This window comes from Saccopteryx leptura, chromosome 2 (genome assembly GCF_036850995.1).
Source record: "Saccopteryx leptura isolate mSacLep1 chromosome 2, mSacLep1_pri_phased_curated, whole genome shotgun sequence".
In the NCBI taxonomy this organism is placed as follows: domain Eukaryota; kingdom Metazoa; phylum Chordata; class Mammalia; order Chiroptera; family Emballonuridae; genus Saccopteryx; species Saccopteryx leptura.
In genome coordinates, this window is record NC_089504.1 from 268,004,757 (window position 1) to 268,027,404 (window position 22,648).

Below are 22,648 nucleotides of genomic sequence, written 5' to 3' on the forward strand. Positions count from 1 at the left end.
GAAACAAAAAGTAGTATTGGGTGGGGGGAGAATGTGATATTAACTAAAATTAGTTTGACATAATGTTTAGCTGTCAAGTAAGCAAAAAATAATTCCCTATACCCTAAATATAATTTTATATTAAATACAGCATTTTAAAAAACGAAAAATACTAGCTCATGAAACATGTTTGGATTTAGGTTACAAAACCTTACCACTACTTAAATATGTCTTAGGAAAGATATATCATAAGAGAGTGATAGTACCAAGTCAAAGAATATCATAAATTCTATTTAAAATTATTAATTTCCCAGGTCAAATGCTTATGAGTTCTGTCTTCCATATTTGACTCTTAATCCTATAATACACTTACATTTGTACACCACTGAATAAATGTTTAATAATTAGCATATAAATGTAAGTTGTAACCAAAACAAAGATAAAATTTCACTAATGTACCTCCTCTTTTTTGTTTTCAAGACTACATTTAAGCTCTAGAATTTCATTTCCCTTTTCTCTGCCAAGAGCCAGAAGTTCATCAGTTTTGGTTTTCAACTCTGTATTCAACCATGTATTCTGATTATGTAACAATTCCTTTTCTTGCTCCAAACGTTTTTCTCGATGCTAAAGAAATACAAAAAAATTACATTTATAGTAAGACATCATTACTTAAAAGATTTTGTCTGTAGCCAAGGTACACAAGGAGATTTTTTACCTTACAAGAGTAATAAGTAACTGCAAGAATTCTTAACAGAAAACAATCAGGTAAGAACAAGAAACTTAAATATCACATAAGCAAAAGCGTTCAATTAAAATTGTTTAATGCTTATTCCCTGACAGTAAAAAACAAGACACAGCTTTAATTACTTTTTTTATAACTAGCCTAAAATTTAATTTAGGTGAATTTTAAGAAAAATTGTATGTTATGCATTTGGAATTATTTGTTACTTGCCTTAACAGAAACATCAGCAGCTTGACGTTCATCTAATTTTAACTGAAGTTCACCCTTTATTGCATTGCTTTCTTTAAGTTTTTCATTTAGACGTTTAACATCCTCTATCAAGGTCAGAAGAGAATTTGAAAATAACTATTATATACAGAGGAAAACAAACATCAATAATATGTATCTAGGAATATAAACATTTAATACTAAGTAAGTAGTTCTCAACTCCTCTATTTTAATTTCTTTCTGCCATAATGAATTATAAACTTAATTTTAACAAATAGATGATTCCTGCACCCAAACATTTGTTATGCACCCAAACATTTATGTTATATTTATTATTTTAAATGCAGAATCTTAAGTTAAATACAAAAAAATTAACATTAATTTTTCTCACATATAACCAAAGATTAATTAAAATTTCACAAATAGCTACATGTTAAGTTAAAAAATGATACATATAAAAGTTTAAAAATGACACATATAGAGACTTTCCATTCAAAACTACCAGAATACATATGCTTACTTCTCTTTACATTCCTTACATCAGGTTTGTATGGACAAATTCTTTCACTTTTACCTACCCACCAGCTAATCAACATCAATAAATACTCTGAAGTAACTTTTTTCTAAGACTAGGAAAGTCTAATTAAATACAATATTATATAGCAACATAAGTATTTGAAAATTCTTCAACAGAAATAACTTTTCAAAACTGTTATGAAAAGTAACCAAAGGGAACTTGGTACCTTTAAAATGCATAAAAGTCATGTTCACTGAATGTATCAACTGTATTATATACTATAGTCTGTTAATATATTTTATATTCCTGCTTCCTAACTACTTCAGGTTTTTTAAACCTATAAGCTTTAAAACCTGTAAAAGAACCTCCTCTTAGGTTCTTATATTGAATGCTTGTGGAAACTCATACCAGCAAAAGTAAATGTATGAAATAAAGGAGTTCAGCCTCTATAAATGAACATTAAACTGTTTATAAGTTGATATTACAATTAACATTGTATTAAGTATTTTTGGAAGTAAATCTTGGTCCAAATTACTACACTGCTCACAAAAATTAGGAGATATTTTATCATTTCATATTCACTTTGAAATATCCCCTAATTTTTGTAAGCATGTATTTGGAGATGTTTTTCATTTGTGTACTTGTCTAGACACTTATTTAAATACTTGTTAATGATCTAAGTTAAATAAGTAAATGGGAGAAACAATAGGCTATTACCCTGAGCTCTATTCTGAGCTATGACGAATAAACACCAACTACAGGGATGGACAGGGATGAACTCCTAGCACTGACAGAGAAGAAAAGAGTGGCGTTAGAGGCTAAAGCACTTCTGCATACCTGTTAAATATTCAAGTTCTTGAGATAGTCTCTCATTGGTTCTAATTAAGTCTCTTTTCTCAGCTTCTAATTCTTCCTTTGTCCTTGTAAACTGGCTCTGTCATACAAAGCATAATACATAAACAAGAAAAATCAAGCTAATCAATCAATAAATACAGGAACCTGAATTTAGAATTGTTACTTTAATGTTAGATGCAGTTTAAAATAGCTGTTTTTTTCTCATATAACTCATACAGCAAAAAGTTTAAAAGTTACATATACTCTCAACATTTTTGTTCATATTTTGGATTCTTAAAAATATTTTTCCTTGGAAGAACACTACCACTTGGAAGTGTCCTACTTAAACATACCTTTGTAAGACATTTATTTTATTTCTAGTTTTTGTTGTCACATTTATACCTTGGTTCAAATTATTTCTCAAGAAAGATCCCTAGAAAAAGAATAACCTAAAACCCTTAATATATTCAATCAAGTACCTTTGTAACAAGACAAAGGTAATTAATATACGTTTGAGTTGTAAGAGGTAACCTCAAGCCACCCATGCCAAAGGTAAAGACTGTTCTTAAAATAAAAAAAGAGATAAATAGGCCCTGGCCAGTTGGCTCAGTGGTAGAGCGTCGGCCTGGTGTGCAGAAGTCCCAGGTTCGATTACCGGCCAGGGCACACAAGAAAGGCGCCCATCTGCTTCTCCACCCCTCCCCCTCTCCTTCCTCTCTGTCTCTCTCTTCCCCTCCCGCAGCCGAGGCTCCATTGGAGCAAAGATGGGCCGGGCGCTGGGGATGGCTCCTTGGCCTCTGCCCCAGGCGCTGGAGTGGCTCTGGTCGCGACAGGGCGACGCCCCGGAGGGGCAGAGCATCGCCCCTGGTGGGCGTGCTGGGTGGATCCCAGTCGGTCGAATGAGGGAGTCTGTCTGACTGTCTCTCCCCGTTTCCAGCTTCAGAAAAATAAAAAAAAAAAAAAAAAAAAAAAAAAGAGATAAATATTACTGTTAACATGGAGAGGTAAAAAAATTTCTAATGGATCAAATCTATTAGTCTTTCCTATGCAAAGTTTCTTTTACATAGCAAGTACTTTTCGACCTCAAATCAAATGCAAAATTAAAAAAATGACGGGAAGAGTCTAAAGTTCTATCTGGGTGCAGAATCACTGGGTATGATCACTTTTATTAGACAAACTGGTCAACAATCCTTGTAATCACATTCAATCTGTTATTCATATCACTACTTTAAGGAAATGATTTCTGATGGATGGATCATATCCCTAACTGTATTACGATACCTGAAATAATGCCTGGGTGACAATAAGTATTAAATAGATCATTTCTAAGAGAAAGGAAAGATGCAAGGCAGATCAGATAGCTAAGTGGGTGAGTGGGTAGAGGAATCTATGAACCTCTATCCTATGTCTAATTCTATGGCACTGGACTTAACAATAATTTTAAAACATCACAACTTAAGAGCTTCAGAGTTGTTTCTTTTTTTCAAATATCAAGTATCAATATATTCTAATGAGTAAAACTGATGTCTGATCTATCAATAAAAATATCATATAAAAGATCTAGTTAAAAAACTATGTAGGCCCTGGCTGGTTGGCTCAGCGGTAGAGCGTCGGCCTGGTGTGCGGGGGACCGGGGTTCGATTCCCGGCCAGGGCACATAGGAGAAGCGCCCATTTGCTTCTCCACCCCCACCCCCTCCTTCCTCTCTGTCTCTCTCTTCCCCTCCCGCAGCCAAGGCTCCATTGGAGCAAAGATGGCCCGGGCGCTGGGGATGGCTCCTTGGCCTCTGCCCCAGGCGCTAAAGTGGCTCTGGTCAAGGCAGAGCGACGCCCCGGAGGGGCAGAGCATCACCCCCCTGGTGGGCAGAGCGTCGCCCCTGGTGGGTGTGCCAGGTGGATCCCAGTCGGGCGCATGCGGGAGTCTGTCTGACTGTCTCTCCCCGTTTCCAGCTTCAGAAAAAAAAAAAAAAAATACAAAAAAAAACACTTATGTATACATGATTTTGTTAGTAGCTTCTTGTAAAAGAACATCTGTTTCATCTTCCCATTGCCTAACTAATAAAATCAGGATACAAAAAAACACACAAAACTTGCTCCAGTATCATGTTTACAATTAGTGTTATTTAAAGAAATGAGGTTTACCTGAATGACAGTATTGCGATCCTGAGCAAATTCAAGCTCTTTGTTTTTCTCCGTTAGTGCCTTCAGTTGACTATCTGGATAAAAGAAATACCATGATTATACACACAAAGGCTCAAAACTTGCAGTAACAAGTTTTTATCCAACTGCCACCCATACACACTTTAAAATTAAGAAATTGAGCCTCAGAAAGGGTGAGTTATACACTGTATTCCAAATTCAAAAATACATCCAAAATTTACTATATTTTTAGACCAAATTTTAAAATACGCTATCTTATCTCCAAAACTGCATTTGTGTTCATTTTAGCCAACATTTATAGGAAAAGCATATACAACTACCAATTTCCTTATTTTTAATGACATCTTCCAAGTCAATTATAAAAACAGTTATATTTATGAACTGGATAAAAAATATTAACATTTAAACTACATAAAATGTATACAGAATAAAGCACATTAATAGATACCTTAACTGTAATTCAGCTTAGTTATCACTGTAAACAGAGCCTTTAACATGGAAGAAAATTATGCTTGATACTGAATTGTCAATCCCACAATGTCCACTCACAGTAGGCTCTATCTCCTTATAGTTTTCTTCTAAACACATAAAGGTAATTAGGAAATTTAAACCCTATGCTCTTTTACATTCTTTATTACAGAATGAAAAACCTAAATATTACCACAAATGAAAACAATGACACTTAATCAACACTTCACATAAAGTAAATGTTTCCAAAGCATGCAAAGATGTTTGAAGATCTCAACACTCCACAAAAATTATACAGATGCAATTACTCACTGAGCTTCTCTAGCTCAAGCCGTAAGCTTTGGCACTCTCGGGTTTCATTCACAAGTCTCTCCTGACTGTGGGACAGCCTCTTCTCTATCTCAAAGTACTGTTGTTCTACAGAAGAGTAGAGAAGAAAATAACATCAAACACACATGTACACATTATTTCCATAATGCTACTCATTTTTAATAAGCTTCATTTTAAAACTTCAGACATAGTATTGGAATTGCGTTCTTAGTAAGAATTTGAATAAAGGTAAATACATCAAGCACTTAACATGACTTGAATATTTTCAATTGACTTACAAGTACAGGACAAAAGAACACAAGGCCTCAAGGGGATTTTACAAATTGCTTTTCGGTCTATCCCCTAAGATTAGGAACTTCTTCACCGCAGGTAGCATGTCTTTCTTATCTTAGCATTTTCCCCACACATCAGTAGACTTCTCAGAATAAAGCATCCAAAAAGCTTTATTAAACAACAACAAAAAATTATTCATATTAAAACCTGCTTTGATTTAAAAGGCTTGTATTAAAATAGCTAAAATAATACCTAAAAGTATAACATTATTAAATTTAAGTAAAAAGAAATGGGTTACCTTACCACGGGAAAGGGCTTGATATGTGCTGTTCACACAGTATCGAGTGCATCCAAGACACTCAACATTTGTGTCCATTAGTGAATAGAAGGCAGTATGCAGTGTACGAGATTCATTTTTGGGACTCAGGAAATTAATATTCAACATTAATTCTGCTTGATGATTCCATTTCTTGAAGTAAATATTTATTTGTAATTTTCAATCCCCTTAGCAAAACTCAGTACCAATCACCCCAGGCAACTGGTAGAGCTAGCCAAGACACACAACAGGGAGTTTGTATTTTACTAATGGTACTTCCTATGCTAAGGATGTTCAAGACGCTATCTCCGTACTTTTTTATTTGAGGGTCTACCGCAGGTATTAACAATAGGTCTTAATATATTTTCTATGAAACTCCAACCTTCAAAAATAAGTCCGATATATTAAACGTATTTACTGCAAGTTCACTTCTCTGCCAACGCCGTCCTGGGCACCTATTTATTTCTGAGAACATCCAGCTGGTTATCGGACCAGAAGGACACACACTCAAAAACAAGTGCATTAAGCAGTAAATTGGACAAAGGCCTCTGCATGCAGGTGCCCAGAAAAGAGCGGAAACTACCACTATTTTACGAACAACTTACAGACAGGGGACACTAGGCTCAGACAGGGGTTGCAGATTCTCTTTAGTCCAGTGTAAACAGACCCAAATCGTCACAACCTGTTACATGATGTACCCTACTTACAAAGAAAACGGACCTAAACGTGGATTCAAATTTACAAAAACAAACAAACAAAAAGTCTCCTTCCATCAAACTGAGAGGAGCAGGTGAGACAGGGCCTCGGGGACCCTGGGGGGCCGAGGTGATGCCCCCAGGGAAGTCGTGCCCCGTGCGAGTCTGTACGGGCGGGAAGAGCGTCGTACTCACCGCTCTCCACCTTAAACTTCTCGTGCCGCCCCTTCAGGCCATCGATCTCGGACTGCTGGTCGGCCAGAAACTTTTCAAGTTTGTTCTGGACGGACTTAGGCAGCTTGTTCAGTTCCGGGCGCTCCAGGACTTGCTGCAGCACCGCCGCCATGTCGTTCAGACAGGGGGTCGCGGCAACAGGAACGGAGACAGGAGAAGACCTGGAGGACGCAGAGGCCTGGGCGGCCACTTCTGCCGCGACCTCGCTCGGGAACTCGCGCGCGCCCGCCCGCCGGAGACTCCCGCGGCGGGACCCTGGGAAATCGAGTCCGATGTGAACCGCGGCAGGAAAAGCGCCACCGCGCCCGCGCCCGCGCCCGCATGCGCGCGCAGCCGCTGGCCGCTGTGCACCCTGGGTATACGAGTTCAGGAGAGGCCTCTGACCCGGACCTGCACGCAAACTTCCGGCTCCCCTTTCCACCTGCTTCAAGCCTCGCAGAACTCTGGGAAACGTATTTTTTCCTCTATGCTTCTGGTGAGCCCAAGTCCCCAACGCCGGTTTAGCTTCCTTCTTTCTCCCGCCCGCCAGCTCTCCTATTCCGGCCGCGTGACCACTGTCCGCGAGGGGGCGCCATATAGTACCGTCATCCCATGTTCCTTTCTGAAAGGCAGAGCAACCTTACCGTCAAAGCTTCGGGATGCCATGGATGGTCCTCTTTGCCGGCTCCTAGACACTGAGCCACTAGAGGGCATCGGTCCCGGCAGGGCCGGACGGCAGGCGCCGGGCTAACGCCACACTCTCAACGGTGCCCGAAAGGGGGCGGGGTGGCGACCACAGTAGCTTTGGCGGAGCCGCTGCAGTGAAGACGAGGGGGGGGGGCAATGCGTCATCAGTCCGCGTCACCGCACTCCTGAGACCCTGGGTTTGGAGTGGGAAGTGCGTCGCTTTCTGATGAATTCATTGACCGTGGGAGTCGGAGGGGAGGCAGGCTCGCAGAGGCTAGTACTTGAACCCTGAACTACCTTCTTAGGCGGACTGACCGGCTGGTCCGCCACGCGTGCGGGTAGGTGAGTCCGCCTAAGGGCGTAATTCGTGTGTGAACGGTGTGTGTGTGCACTTGGACACAACTTTCTTATTTAAGGAGCAAAGAAGCGGATTGTAGGAAACATATGGACAGACACTCAGGTACAACAGACTCGAATCCAAGTTACGACAAACCTTGTTCGAAACAAAGGCCATTTAAGTGGTGTGTGTGTGTGTGTGTGTGTGTGTGTGTGTGTTGGGGTGGGTGACGGTGATCCAACAGGAATTTAGGGAGCCTGGTTCATTTTTCAGGAAGGAGATTTTAAAAAGAAGCTAAGTGGAATTAGAATGCAGCCTTTGTTTCTATGTTTTAAGGCAACATTGCAGAAAATATTGCCTTACATTTGTATTTAAAATAAAAAAACTGTTTTAAGTTTTTAAACGCATTCTTAAAAATCACTCCTCTGCCACCATAAGGAACTGCTTGGTTCCAGATCGATATACTCTGTGACTTCTAAGCTGAGTCTGAAGATTATTATATTTGATTGCTCATCTGAAATAGTTTATTAAGTATTTTTACTGAAAATAAAGCATCGCTAATGTCATTCATCCTGCAGTTCCCACAGTAGCAGGCAGGCCTTTTGTAAATATCAGTAAAAAGCTTGAGGTTGATTTTTTTTACCCCTGAAATATTTTATGTAAATATTTTGAGGTTGTGGATATGTGTAGTAGTGGACTACGCCCTCGGTCCGCAATATTATCATATTATTGATCTCATTTGGAAAATGAATATATTTTGCACGTGAACTCACAGAATCCTGAAATTAGATAGGTTTTCAGACTTACTGTGATCCAAATCCTTTATTTTGTGGATTATGTAATCAGAGTGCAGGGAGGTTGAGATGTCCCAAGTCACAGTGTTTGGACGACTTATAAAGCTTCTGCTGACACAACATTTCAGGAAAAATCGAACTGTGTAAGACAAGATCTACCTTTTTAGTAGTGCCCTTTGTAAAGTGTGGTTGGCTATATTTAAAAGTTTTAAAGAGCACTGAAGAAAATAATATCTGACATTCAATCAGATTTTATAACCTAGTACATTATCATCTTCCTATTGCATACAATTTCTTATGCGTTAATTGGCTAGCAGGCATCTTGGAAAAAATAAGATTAGAAAGTTACATACCATAACTTTGGAGTCACTGTCACTGCTGTTTCTTGTAAGAATTAGGAGTTATTAGGACAGAAGGAAAGGACTAGAATAATATGATAAAGTAGAATAAAGTTTAATATACAGAAATGAATACCGTAAGGCAATATTAAAAGTCGAAAGCCCTTAACTTTATAGAGGCATTAATGGTTTAGACCAGGGTAGTCAACCTTTTTATACCTACCGCCCACTTTTGTATCTCTGTTAGTAGTAAAATTTTCTAACCGCCCACTAGTTCCACAGTAATGGTGATATATAAAGTAGGGAAGTAACTTTACTTTATAAAATTTATAAAGCAGAGTTACAGCAAGTTAAAGCATATAATAATTACTTGCCAAGTACTTTATGTCAGATTTTCGCTAAGTTTGGCAGAATAAATCTTTATAAAACAACTTACTATAGTTAAATCTATCTTTTTATTTTACTTTGGTTGCTCCACTACCGCCCACCAAGAAAGCTGGACGCCCACTAGTGGGCGGTAGGGACCAGGTTGATTACCACTGGTTTAGACAGACAGTTCTAGACCTAATCTAAACCAAAATTGTGTGCAAACCCAACTTATTTCTGTGGTTGTCAGAAAAGAGGTAGGAAGAAATTTAAGGCATTTTGAGACAAAACTGAACAGGCTCTTTGGAAAAACAAAAAACAAAAAAACAAAACAATCCAGTAGGCCATTGCAAACTGGAACCAGTTATCTGGGCTTTACTTTTGGCTAATGCAAAATCACTGTGACTGGCAGTTTACTGGTGTCATAAAGCAGCCCAGCACATCTGTACTTACCTTGACTTTGCTGTACTAAGATTGAAATTTTCTATAGAACTTAAAATGACCATTATCTCTATTCAAAATGCTGCAACTGTGTTCCTATAGTCTTTTTTATCTATTTTATATCATTTTTGAATATCATCTTTTTACATTTTTGTCTCTCACACTCCACATGAAATCCTTGAGCTTATTCATTACTGCCTAGCTCTTCTAGTTAGCAGTCTTTGGTTTTTAGCTACTGAAAATCAAATCAAAGGAGAACAAGTCAGTAAAAATGATGCACTGGTTCTCACCCAGTCAAGAGTTACCCTTAGTAATGGTTTAGTAGAGAGACGGAATATGATTCCTCAGTATGAGCATAATATTTAAGGGCGTGGATTCTAGATCCAGACTGAGTTTAAATCCCACCTTTACCGCTTACCAGCTTTGTCACTTGGGCAAGTTACATTACCTTTCTTAGTTTCATCAGAAACTAAAGATGTTTATTATTATTGCATTGCTATTAATCTACTTCAGTAGGTCTTGTACTATGAGTTACTCACAGGCAGAGATAAAATGTTATTTTGTGCCACCATCCCACGTGGCACAATTTCTATTTATTTTTTATTTATTTATTTTATTTTTTATTTTTATTTTACAGAGACACAGAGAGAGAGAGTCAGAGAGAGGGATAGATAGGGACAGACAGACAGGAATGGAGAGATGAGAAGCATCAATCATTAGTTTTTCGTTGCACGTTGCGACACCTTAGTTGTTCATTGATTGCTTTCTCATATGTGTCTTGACCGTGGGCCTTCAGCAGACCGAGTAACCCCTTGCTTGAGCCAGCAACCTTGGGCTCAAGCTGATGAGCCTTGCTCAAACCAGATGAGCCCGCGCTGAAGCTGGCGACCTCAGGGTCTCGAACCTGGGTCCTTCCGCATCCCAGTCCGATGCTCCATCCACTGCGCCACCGCCTGGTCAGGCCACAATTTCTAGCACATAGCACATAGTAGTCCTTCACAGTATGCTTGCTGAGGAAATGCATTTGATTATTTCTACCTCCCAATGAGCAAAGCAAAGTTATATTTTGTGTTTGAGAAGTGTGCACACTGAAGCTCAGCAATAGATTATCAAAGTTAACACAACTAAGGAGTAGGACATCTGGAATAGAAATTGGCTTGTTGACTAATTTTGGCCTTTCCCTTTTCCTGGGTCTGGAAATAAGTTTCATCTCTCACATCAACCCTGGTTGATTAGTAGTCATTTACTGCAGCAGTGTGTTGAGAATTCTGAAGCTACATTTGAACTTTGCAGGTAAGAAAACTGTCTTTAATAAGCAGTCATTGCAAGGCATAGGGTGGCATTGAGGTAGTACCACTTATTTCTCTCTACTTTCCCCATAAGGGAAACATTGCAAGTTATATATATTTTTTTCCTTAAAAATACTATATGTTTTTTCTTGTAATTTAGGAGATTGAATTAGTTCTCATAATGGGAAGAACCTACATTGTAGAAGAGACTGTTGGCCAGTATCTTTCAAACCTCGATCTCCAAGGAAAGTCTTTTGTCTCTGGACTTTTAATAGGACAGGTATGTATTTCTCAGTGTGTATTTATTGACAGAACAAATTACCTGTTTATTTAAAATTGAAATATGCTGTTCAACAATAAACTCAGGATTAGGGGATGGAGGAATGGAATGAAGATGTAAATACCAAGTGGATTTTTGAGAAAAACGGTGGAGCAGTTAATACAAACCTAGTCCAGATTTCTTTTTTTTTCTTTTTTTTTTTTTTGTATTTTTCCAAAGCCAGAAATGGGGAGGCAGTCAGACAGACTCCCGCATGCGCCCGACCGGGATCCACACGGCACGCCCACAAGGGGGCGATGCTCTGCCCATCTGGGGCGTTGCTCTGTTACGACCAGAGCCATTCTAGCACCTGAGGCAAAGGCCCATCCTCAGCGCCCAGGCCAACTTTGCTCCAATGGAGCCTTGGCTGCGGGAGGGGAAGAGAGAGACAGAGAAGAAGGAGGGGGGGGGAAGGGTGGAGAAGCAGGTGGGTGTTTCTCCTGTGTGCCCTGGCTGGGAATTGAACCCGGGATTCCTGCACACCAGGCCAATGCTCTACCACTGAGCCAACCGGCCAGGGCCCAGATTTCTTTCAGTCAGAACACACTGTCTTTTGACAATGTAAAAATATTTTATGCTGTGGAAACTCCAAAATTAGAATTTTTACTGACCACATTATTTGTGTTTTCAAAGTGTTTTATACTCCCTTCTGATCTTTATTAATTCCTGGTTGTTCAGTTCTTTACAGAAGTAGCTTTTGACAGTTTTATTCCCATTGTTCTGTGTCTTATCTCAGACTTAGCAACAGTGGTCATTTATTTTGTTACATAGTATAGTTCCTGTTTACTCATTTTTTAAAATGTTGATTCGTTGGAGAGGTTGGGGAAGAGGTTAAGAGAATTTGAAAATCAGACATATTCTGTTTGCTTCATAGAGTTAAGCCTTAAAAATCAACACAAAGTGTCCTGACCAGGTGGTGGCACAGCGGATAGAGCATTGGACTGCGATGCAGAGGACCCCGGTTCAAAACCCCATGATCTCCAGCTTAAGCGTGGGCTCATCTGGCTTGAGCAAAAGCTCAACAGTTTGAGCATGGGGTCACTGGTTTGAGCCCAAGGTCACTGGCTTGAGCAAGGGGTCACTCGGTCTGTTGTAGCCCCTCCACCCCGGTCAAGGCACATATGAGAAAGCAATCAACGAACAACTCAGGTGCTGCAACAAAGAATTGATGCTTCTCATCTCTCTCCCTTCCTGTCTGTCTGTCCCTCTCTCTGTTTCTCTCTCTGTCACAAAAAAAAATCAACACAAAATGGAAGAGATTTGAACAGTTCCTTTAAAAAGCGTAAGCCCCAACTGATTTATTATTGTAATTGAAGAAAAACTGTTAATAAGCAAGGAGGACTAGTCAGCAGTACAAAGCAACAACAGCAAAAAAAAAAAAGAATTACGTAGACAAACTGCCTTTATCCATCTAAACATTATTTAAGAGAAAGTGCACTATGGCCCAAGGACTGACTTTGAGGCTTAGTAACAAATAAAACTCTATTGTGACCATTTTATTGCTGGATATCTTATCACGGGACCTTAGAATATTCAAATTCCGTAAGGAACTTTCCTTGTTCTGATTCTATCCACATTCCCAAGCTACTTCCTGTTACAATCTGATGCCCCGTGTTACCTACTTCTAAAGAAGGCACTGTCCGAGGACTCAGGTAGTCACACCCCTTGATGGTCACCAATCTGATTCCTTAACTTATAAGACAAGAGGACAGACCCTGCACTGCTCAACCAGGTAGTAGCATCCTGTGAGCCTTTTCATTAGACTGCCAGCCTTACTTCCTATTATTTTTTTAAAAATTTAAGGGAAGAAAAGTTTGAGAGAAAGATAGGATCACTAAAGATAAAGGTCATGAGAAATACCCTCTTCCAGACTTCCCTTACTGCACACAGACTGCTTCTTACACTTAAGTCTCCCACACTTTCGGACCTTCCTGCCCGTCTTTCTTCCTGCTGCCTTTTCATTCCTTCCGCTTCACTCTTCTACGTGTTTCTTTTTCCTCTTTACTCCAGGGTTCATCACTTTTCTGTCCTTTCCCTCAGGTTTGTCTATAGGAACCCTTAGGGTCATTTTCTTTTCAAAGTCATAGATTTTAAGAGAAGGAAGAGCTTTCTAATCAGCACCAAACCTTTTCCTATGTATCATACATTTGAATAACTTTTTGGAAATAACCTTTGTAGAAGTTTTTTCTCTTTCTTTATTTTCTGGTCCAGGATGACACTAATGATGGGAATTTCAGGTCATGTCTGAGTACGACACCATCCTAGATTGTATTATCGGCCTCATTTTTATTCTTTCTTCATAGGAAACTTCCACTGTACCAAGACTGAGCTATTCAGTGTTCCCTAAGTTTATTATTGGATTTCCCACCTTTGATTACCATTTAACTACTGTGCTACCAAAACTGAGGAACATAAATCTGATATCACATTAATTCTGTATCCCGTTGTTCTTCTGTGGACACGTGTACAAATCCCACACAATTGTCATTTCTATTTTTTCTTTTAGTGTGAGGAGGGGAGGCAGAGACAGACTCCCGTATGTGCCCCAACCAGGATCCACCCAGCAAGCCCACTAGGGGGCAGTGCTTTGGCCATCTGGGGCCCTTGCTCTGTTGCAACCAGAGCCATGTTTTAGTGCCTGAGGCAGAGGTCATGGAGCCATCCTCAGTGCCTGGGGCCAACTCATTCCAATTGAACCATGGCTGCAGGAGGGGAGGAGAATGGAGAGAGGTGGGAGGAGCGGTGGAGAAGCAGATGGGCGCTTCTCCTGTGTGCTCTGACCCAGAATCAAACCTGGGACATCCACATGCCAGGGCAACGTGCTGCCACTGAGCCAACCCGCCAGGGCTATTGTCATTTCTTTGTTTTGTTTGTTTTCTTTTTACTATTTAGTTAATGTTGTCATTTCAATGAAAGTCAGATGTGTATGGTCATTTGTTGCTTTATTTTACTGAACCACCCAATCTGTTCAAATTATCTAGAAGTAAGTATAATAACCAGAGAACTGACCAAGCATATTTATTATCTTTTTGTTTAAATGCAGGCATTCACTTACCTAGTAAACTGTTTTTCAGTGACCACGATATAATTCACATCTGAATGTCCAAATAAATAAGAGCTGATATCAGATATATTAAAAGAAAACATGTGAGGAAAGTATTGTAAGGTTCTTCATGAAAATTGGTTTTTCTGTAGATTCCATTATAATATAGGTATTAACAACCTAAGCTGTTATAAATGCTACTCTTTTTGCATGTTGTAAGACTTGACATTCCTTAGTCTGATATCACTCTAATAAGCTTTTCTGATTTGTTTTTAAGTGTTCTTCACAAAAGGATTATGTGATTCTTGCCTCTAGAACACCACCCAAAGAGGAAAAAAATGAGAACCTCAAACATCCCCAAGATAAGTTGGATAATTTGGATGAAGAATGGGCCTCAGAACATGCTAACCAGGTATCATATTTTTATCCTTACATAGTTAAGTTTGTGTTTATTGACAGGCAGAATGAAAGCACTTTATCCTCAGACTAGACTAGGATTTCAGAGTACTCGCTCTTAAGTTTTTACAACTTGCATTTTCTTACTTGAAACCCAAGATAACAGCATAAGTAGTGGAACTGGGATTTCAACCCAGGCAGTCTCACTTTTTTATCTTATATGCCATGCTTTTCTATTGTTAATTTTTATCCATCATATTTTTTAACTTATCTCCTACTCTGGTCATTTAGCTTATTTCCAATTTTTCCTTACTTTAAAATAATACTAGTTATTGATAATATAGTTTCTAGTCGCATTGTTTTAAAGACTTAACCTAAGCACTGAGACAATAAAACAATGGTTAAATTTAAAATATATATATATTCTTAGAATTTACGTTTTAACAAAAGTGAAAGACATTACCCAAACCAGTAATAAGAGGAATGAGATAAAAATAGCAAAGTGTTACAGAAATATAGAGGAGGGTGATTAAAACCTGCCAGTGGCTGGATTCAGACAGCTTCATAGAAGGCTCTCTACTTGAAAGATGAACAGGACTTTGCCAGTAAAAGCCAGAGAATAAATTGAGTGCCCAAAGCATGGTATGCCTAACTGACCCCAAGGCCTGAAAGATTTGTTAGAAGAGTAGCATGCGATTTGGTATGATCGAAACAGGGTATGTATAAAAGAATGGAGTTAGACATAAGGCTGTAAAAGGCCAGTTATGGATGGTTTTGGAGTGCCACCCTAAGAAGTGAGGGGTTTGTTTGGTTAAATGATACCTCTGTGGTAAGACTTTCAGAGCTCCCCGTTTTGAGAAGGAATTAATATGATTGGTCTGTCAGTAATTCAGAAAATAAGTTTAATGCCTTAGTATAGTATAAATGGAGAATAGAGAGACTGGAGACAGAACAGAAAAAATACAGTTATAGCAATAGTCCAAAAAAAGATAATATGAGTCTAGACTCAGCTTCATGAGGAACAGTGGTAATGTCTGTTTTGTTTGTGCCTATATTCTTAGTGCCAAGCACAGTAATTTCATGGTGTATAAGGTAAACTCCAAAATATTGGATAGATGAATCCATGAATAAGCTAAAGTAGTAAGCTAAAAGTTCTAGCCAAACATTTCAAAGAAAGAGCTAGTATCAAGATGATTTAGTGACCAAGTAGATGGGGAGTGGAGAGATATTGCAAAAGAGGAGATAGAAATTACTGAGGTTTTTAGTCTGGGTTTCTAGGAAGATGGTGTTGCTGTTATAAGAGCAGGAAACAGATTTGGGGATGGGAAAGGAAATGATGTTTAAATTTACTTAAAACTAGTTATTGAATGGATTAGGTCATCTAATAAAGAATGTTAGAATAAGGTAAAAGAATTTTCTTCTCCAATCAACTTTAAATCTTTTACACATGTTTATCTGTATGTGTTTGTAATGGGAGGGGTGGTATGTAGTTATAAAAAACTTAAGAAATATGAAATACCATGTTCTAATAAAAGTATTAGTTTAAATTTAAATTTCCCAAGAGTTTATGTATGTGTGTATGTATATGTACATTTAATATATATAGAGAGATTTTTATTTTATTTTATTTTTAGAGATATATTTTATATATAAATATATGTGTAGACACATACAGAAACATAAAATTTATGTAGCAAAATAGATTTACATTCTTTGCCTCTAGAAAGAAATGGTTCATTTTATGTTGGTGATTTTGAAAAAGTATGCAGGTGCCTCATGCTAAATATGAACACTTGATTCTTTGTACATCAAGCTTGTGTTACTATAGTAAAGAGAATTTTTGAAGTCAGAGGGAACCACCAGCAGATACTACACCAATATATTATACTATGGTATCTAATTTTCTGAAGACTTAACCTTGTGATTAGTTTGTGCATATATTAACTATACAAGAGATAACCAAAGCACGCTTATCTCTGAGTATAGATGGTAGAAAGAAATTATTTGGTATAAAGAAGTAGCTACAGTCATGTGAAGGAAAATATGGAAGACAAACAGGTAGTATGTATCAAAAACTTTAAAAATATGCATGCCTTTTTAAACTAGTAATCCACCTCAAGAGATTTATCATAAACAAATAATCCAGTAAACACAGAAAGACTTGCTAGGATTTTTAACCAATATTACTTTAGAGTAAAGAAAAATGAGAAATGGCATAAATGCTCAATTATATTAGTAAGTAGATTTCAAAAATTGAGGTAAGCCTAGACAATAGGGAACAGTGGATTTTCAAGTCAGACTCCCTCTCAAATTTCAGGTTCTGGTATTCTGCTAATATTAAAGGGATACAAAGGTAGTTCTGAATTATTTCTTCCCTTAAGGGTTTCCCAGACGAACTAGTAAGGTACCAAAAGTATAAGAACAAGTCAGCTCAGCCTGAGGGAGCAGGCTGAGTCAAGGTGCAGAGTAAGAAGCCCGTGTGTGCATATGGAGAACAGAGAAGTTCTTGACTGGTAGGTATTTGAATATTTCAGAGAAAGTGCCGTCAGATGAGGGAGGCCCTGAGTATCAGATTAGCCAGGTTTTTGATTCTGAAATAACAGGCAAAATTAGTATTTAGCTGATAGCAGAAGTCGTTGAAAAAATTTAAGAAGAGTATGAGGAGCAATCAATAAACAACTAAAGTGAAGCAACTACAAGTTGATGCTTCTCATCTGTCTCCTCGCCCCCTCTCTTCCTTTCTGACTGTCTGTCTCTCTCTCTAAAAAAAAGAAAAGAAAAAATTCAAGAAATTTCAGTCTTTGATCTCATGAGAAAAAGGGGTTTGTTTATGTAGCTAATGGGTTTTACTATTAAATTGTTTTTTTTATTTCTAAGGTAATTTTAGGGTAAAAGTTCAGGATACTCTAGGAAGATTGTATACATGATGACCCCTAGTCATTATCCATTTCTCAGTATTTTAACCAGTGTTTCAACACTTCTACCTCAATGCTATGCATAAAGTTGGTGATAAGTAGTTATTTCCTGATTTAATATTTAGCTTCTCAAACACAAAGATTGTATATAGCGCCAGATGTTCTGTTAGTTAATACTATGTTTCTATTTTTAGGTATCGAGAATGCTACCTGGAGGACTTTTAGTTCTTGGAGTATTTATTATTACAACTCTAGAAGTAGGGAATGATTTTCAAAACACCCTGCGCAGGGTAAGTCTGAAATATAAACGTTCTTAATGTGTCAAATTTATATCTTATTTTAATTGATGATACACATATACAATAACCTAAGCATATTTAGATTACTCTTCCATAAATCTTTTTTTTTTTTTTTTTAATTTTTTTTTTCCTGAAGCTGGAAACGGGGAGAGACAGTCAGACAGACTCCCACATGCGCCCGACCGGGATCCACCCGGCACGCCCACCAGGGGCGACGCTCTGCCCACCAGGGGGTAATGCTCTGCCCCTCTGGGGCATCGCTCTGCCACGACCAGAGCAACTCCAGCGCCTGGGGCAGAGGCCAAGGATCCATCCCCAGCGCCCGGGCCATCTTTGCTCCAATGGAGCCTTGGCTGCAGGAGGGGAAGAGAGAGACAGAGAGGAAGGAGGGGGGCGGGGTGGAGAAGCAAATGGGCGCCTCTCCTATGTGCCCTGGCCGGGAATCGAACCCGGGTCCCCCGCACGCCAGGCTGACGCTCTACCGCTGAGCCAACTGGCCAGGGCCCATAAATCTTTATGTTGAGATTATGATGAAATAGCTTTTCCACCCAATTACTTGGTATGCTGTGTGTAATAAATGTCAATATTTACATTTTCAATCAGAGTTACATATCTTAAAATATTCTTTCATTTTACTATTATGAAACAAGCTATAATGATTTAACTTTTTGTCATGCAATAGCATATTCTGCTAGCTTCCATTCACTTCCAAGTTATTGTTATAATGTGAAATTCATAGGTCTTGTGATTTTTCACCTGCTTAATTCTCTCAGTATTATGAGAGTAAAACATAAAGGAACAATAATAAGATACTTACTCCTTATTCCTGGAAAGAGTGTGTATCATGAATTGTTTTTTGTTTTATTCCTCCATCAGTGAATTGGATATAGAGATGAATGTGAAGGTTTACAAACTGTTTCCCTTGAAAACGTAATGCAAACTCTGCAGCCACCTTTTATATCTCTTCGTATTTAAGATCCCAGTGAGCCTTGAAAAAGTTATTTCCCACCCCAAGAGAGAGGGGGACTCCATATTCCTGGGAAGCACAAAACCCCACAGAATCACCCCAAATCTTTTTCTACTAAAAAATGTGCAGCTAAGAATTCCATGGTACAGAGTCTCGCAGTTTTATAACCTGTGCTGTCAAATGTCTCAATGTCAAACTTGATATTTGTACCTAAGGGAGTCAGGGAAGAAAATGGAGTTATTTTCCTCCCCTGGCAAATTATTCAACCTTCTGCCTCCTTTTTTGTTTTAAATAAATACATATTTCATAGTTACTCAGTCTCCTTAGCATTTTGGAATATGATCTAAATCTCTATGTATTTAATAGCATAGGTCGTGCCCCTTTTGTGGTGGGACTGGGTGAATGGGGGAGAGTGTGGGCTCAGTGGAAGGGGGATACAGCGAGGCCCTCTTTCCTTTTGCTTTTGCGTCTCTGTTCTGAAGGAGCCCAGGACACGTTAGAAGGGACTGAGCTTGAATAATCTAACTTTGTTTCCATTGGCAGCATTGAGGACACTGTATGAAAGGACTTGATAAAACTTGCCAGTGTTTCACAAAAGGTCATTATTAAGAACTTCAAAGACATAATGTCTTTGAAGACGTTTCTTTAAATATCATTATGAAGAAAGTTGTGCCTCTTTTCATCAGTTGTTTTCAGCTTCGTGGACCATGTGAATTAGGTAACAGATTAGGTTTCTCTGTGCACATTATTGTGAGAAAGCTTAGAGCCAAATTTATGACTCCTCTTTCCATATCAAGGATGCACTTTTATAATTCTTATTTCTGACATAAATATGTGTGGCTACTTCTGATATTTTTCACTTTTACATTACTACTATATTTTATGTATCCTTATGTATTGCCCTTAATATTTTGTGATATTTAAATAAGAAATGACAAGTGAATGACATGCTCTATTTTTATAGTTTAATTAAGGCACAGTCTTTAGTCTATATTTCACTTAAATGTTAGTTGCCCAAAATGAATTTCTTATGTTGCCCAAAATGAATTTCTTATGTCCAGTTGATTCTTACTGATGATGGGTTATATTTTTCTATTTAAAAACCAATTGTCAAGTAAATGAAACCCAAATGGTTAATAATCAGTTTCTTTCTTCTTTACAAAAAAGTAGGTAGAATCATAGAATTTTAAACCTCGATGGGGGTTTGAAAACATAATTGTTTTTTTCCATACTCACTTTTCTTTTCTCATTTTGCATTCAGTTGATGTGTGTTTTCTTCTGTTTCAGCTAGTATTTGCTGTGGAAAAAGCTATGAATAAAAAGAGACTGTGGAATTTCACAGAGGAGGAAGTCTCAGATCGAGTAACACTTCATATTTGCTCTTCTACAAAAAAGTATCTTTTATTTAGGTGTTTATGTCTTGAAAGTATATGATATCAAAATACTGTTTCTGCAAGTTTTCCCCCCCAACATTTATTTAAATCATTATTCTAAAAATAGGCATAGTTTGTAAGTTTCTCTGTAAGAAACACATAAGTAATACTGGCAATCGTAATAATAGCAATAATGTTAATCATGTCTGGGGGTTGCAGAGAGTTTGGGAGACATGGCAAGGGACTGGAGATTGGGAGCTGTTTACCAACCATCTGCTCCGACACAGTAGGTCCCCTGCAGAGGTAGATGCCCCAACTAACAGTTTAGGCAGAGTCATGTTTTTATTATATTAAATTTTCATCTCCAGTTGCTATTGGTAAAATGTTTAATTCAAAGTGCAGGTGCACTAAGCTGAACAGTTAGGACATACAAGTTATTTTTATGTCTTTAGCCAAGATCAGGTGACACTAAATGCCAATCATAGGGCCTCCTTAACATCTTTCCTCTGCATCTTGCCGGGGCGAGAATGCCTCCCAAGTAAGAGACAGCCTTGCAAGGGAGTGAAACGATGCAAGGGCCCAGTGAATTAGGATTTGCAAAGACTCAGTTCAGAAGCTGGCCTTTTAACTTCTTTGGCTATTTAACTAGAAATTTTCATGTACAGGCCCCTTGACCCAGTAGATTCTTAGGCTTAACTCCATCCAAAGCAGCACTCCTACTTGTTATACCGGGAATTTGGGGGAAAATTTGCTCTTATTTTACTTATTGTGATTAGCAGAATTTATAAGCATTAATAGCTTAAAGCACCACAACATAGAGCAATTTGTGTGTGTATGTGCACACACATATATCTTTAAATGTGTAAAGTATGATTTTTTAAAAATTTTTGATGCTTACACTTTATTTTTAGTCTTTTGATTTTCAAGAATCACTTCTTTTTTGGGTCATTTCTATCCTTAATTAGTAAAGAATACTTTGTCGAACTTATGATATCCACGATCCAAAGGTAAGGAAAATGGCTCTTTAAAGAGTTTTCTGTGTTGCAAACAGTTTTAAAAATAAAACTCAGTTCTTTATTTAGTTTTAATAATTTTCAATGCTATCTCCTCCTATTGATGTCCAAAACCACATATAGTTTTTTATTTTGAAGGGTTAATTTCATTACAGACAAGGAAAAATTTTTTTTTAATTGTTAAAATTTTTATTAAGCTCCACTTGCCTTATTTATGTGTTTAGTGTATTTGTTTATGTGTGTAGAATATTATATTTGAGAGGCTGATTGTAAAAGCATGTGGGACTCTTATAGCTATCTTGCCCACTAATCATGCTACTTATACTCAGCAGAATTCATAGTAACATTTTACGAAGGTGTTTAAAAGCAGTGTGAAAAAGTAACTTTGCAGAATTCTGTTGGCAAGGAATGGACAGAAAGGGGAAAGTCTGGCACCTAGTAGTCACTCAGTGGTGATGTGATTCACGTCAGAAGCTTCAGATGAGAACTAGAGGATTGTCAGAATTCTAAACATGGACTGTCGATCCTTTCCCAGCCAACTGCTGGGGGAGGGGCTGCCCAGTTCAGTGTTCTGAAGGTTACTAAACTTAAATGCATGCTTTATTTTTATTTAGTTGTAACCTGTTGCTCTTTGATGAAAGAATTTGGCCAAATATGTTTGCTATCATGTCATATGAGTTATTAGGTTGTACATATGATGACCTAAATCGCATGTTATATGTTTCCCCCCCTTTCCCACTGCTGAAGAGTTCAGCAAAACCAGCGGATTGGAAGTATCAAAGTGGACTATCAACTTCATGGCCTTCTCTCGAGTGTACAGTTCATGTTAATATTCACATCCCACTGTCTGCGACTTCTGTCAGCTATCCTCTGGAGAAAAATACAAAGGTATCAGGGGAAAATGAATTTTCTGTAGTGATTGCTAAATAGGCAATCTGCTTTTATTTTGTTTGTTGCCATTTGTTTTATTATCCTCAAAAATTACATTCTAATATGATGTTGTTAGGGGTAACTAATTACCACCAATTACAAATTTAGTGGTAGGACAATGTCATAATACTAATATATTTAGTATAATGGGTGCTCCATAAATATTTGTTAATTAACATAATTATGTACATTGTAAAGTATAGTTATGTAAGAAGATACACTGTTGGGTCTTTTTGCTTTCTCTTGGTCTTTAGTTTTGTTTTCCCTTTTTCAGTCATTTTTAAAAATTTCTGTATCTTTTGTTTATATCTCATTTCTATTGAAGGAGGCAAATGGAGGTTGCTTGTTTTTTCCCCTTTAATCCTGTTTTATATATTTGAGGCTCTTTCTCTTTTCTTACATTTTTAA

General features: G+C 38.0%; 2 protein-coding genes across 4 annotated transcripts in view; one reads left to right on the plus strand and one right to left on the minus strand.

Annotated features, from left to right (window-relative positions):
- Positions 1-7,560, minus strand: part of TPR (translocated promoter region, nuclear basket protein) — a 59,071-nt gene extending 51,511 nt beyond the window's left edge. For both annotated transcript variants that reach the window (XM_066361740.1, XM_066361739.1), the window contains exons 1-7: positions 7,378-7,560; positions 6,716-7,009; positions 5,219-5,323; positions 4,421-4,494; positions 2,283-2,379; positions 932-1,035; positions 439-603 (exon numbers count right to left, since the gene is read on the minus strand). In XM_066361740.1, coding sequence (XP_066217837.1) covers positions 439-603; positions 932-1,035; positions 2,283-2,379; positions 4,421-4,494; positions 5,219-5,323; positions 6,716-7,009; positions 7,378-7,447 — 909 coding nt within the window. In that variant the 5' untranslated portion in view covers positions 7,448-7,560. The remainder of the gene's footprint in view (positions 1-438; positions 604-931; positions 1,036-2,282; positions 2,380-4,420; positions 4,495-5,218; positions 5,324-6,715; positions 7,010-7,377) is intronic.
- Positions 7,561-7,618: 58 nt separating this feature from the next.
- Positions 7,619-22,648, plus strand: part of ODR4 (odr-4 GPCR localization factor homolog) — a 34,961-nt gene continuing 19,931 nt past the window's right edge. The window contains exons 1-7 of one of the 2 annotated variants that reach the window (XM_066361745.1): positions 7,619-7,758; positions 11,146-11,265; positions 14,625-14,759; positions 17,853-17,948; positions 20,212-20,318; positions 21,268-21,304; positions 22,058-22,198. In XM_066361745.1, coding sequence (XP_066217842.1) covers positions 11,167-11,265; positions 14,625-14,759; positions 17,853-17,948; positions 20,212-20,318; positions 21,268-21,304; positions 22,058-22,198 — 615 coding nt within the window. In that variant the 5' untranslated portion in view covers positions 7,619-7,758; positions 11,146-11,166. Of the gene's footprint in view, positions 7,763-11,145; positions 11,266-14,624; positions 14,760-17,852; positions 17,949-20,211; positions 20,319-21,267; positions 21,305-22,057; positions 22,199-22,648 lie in introns of both variants that reach the window. The other variant, XM_066361747.1, reaches the window with a different exon arrangement.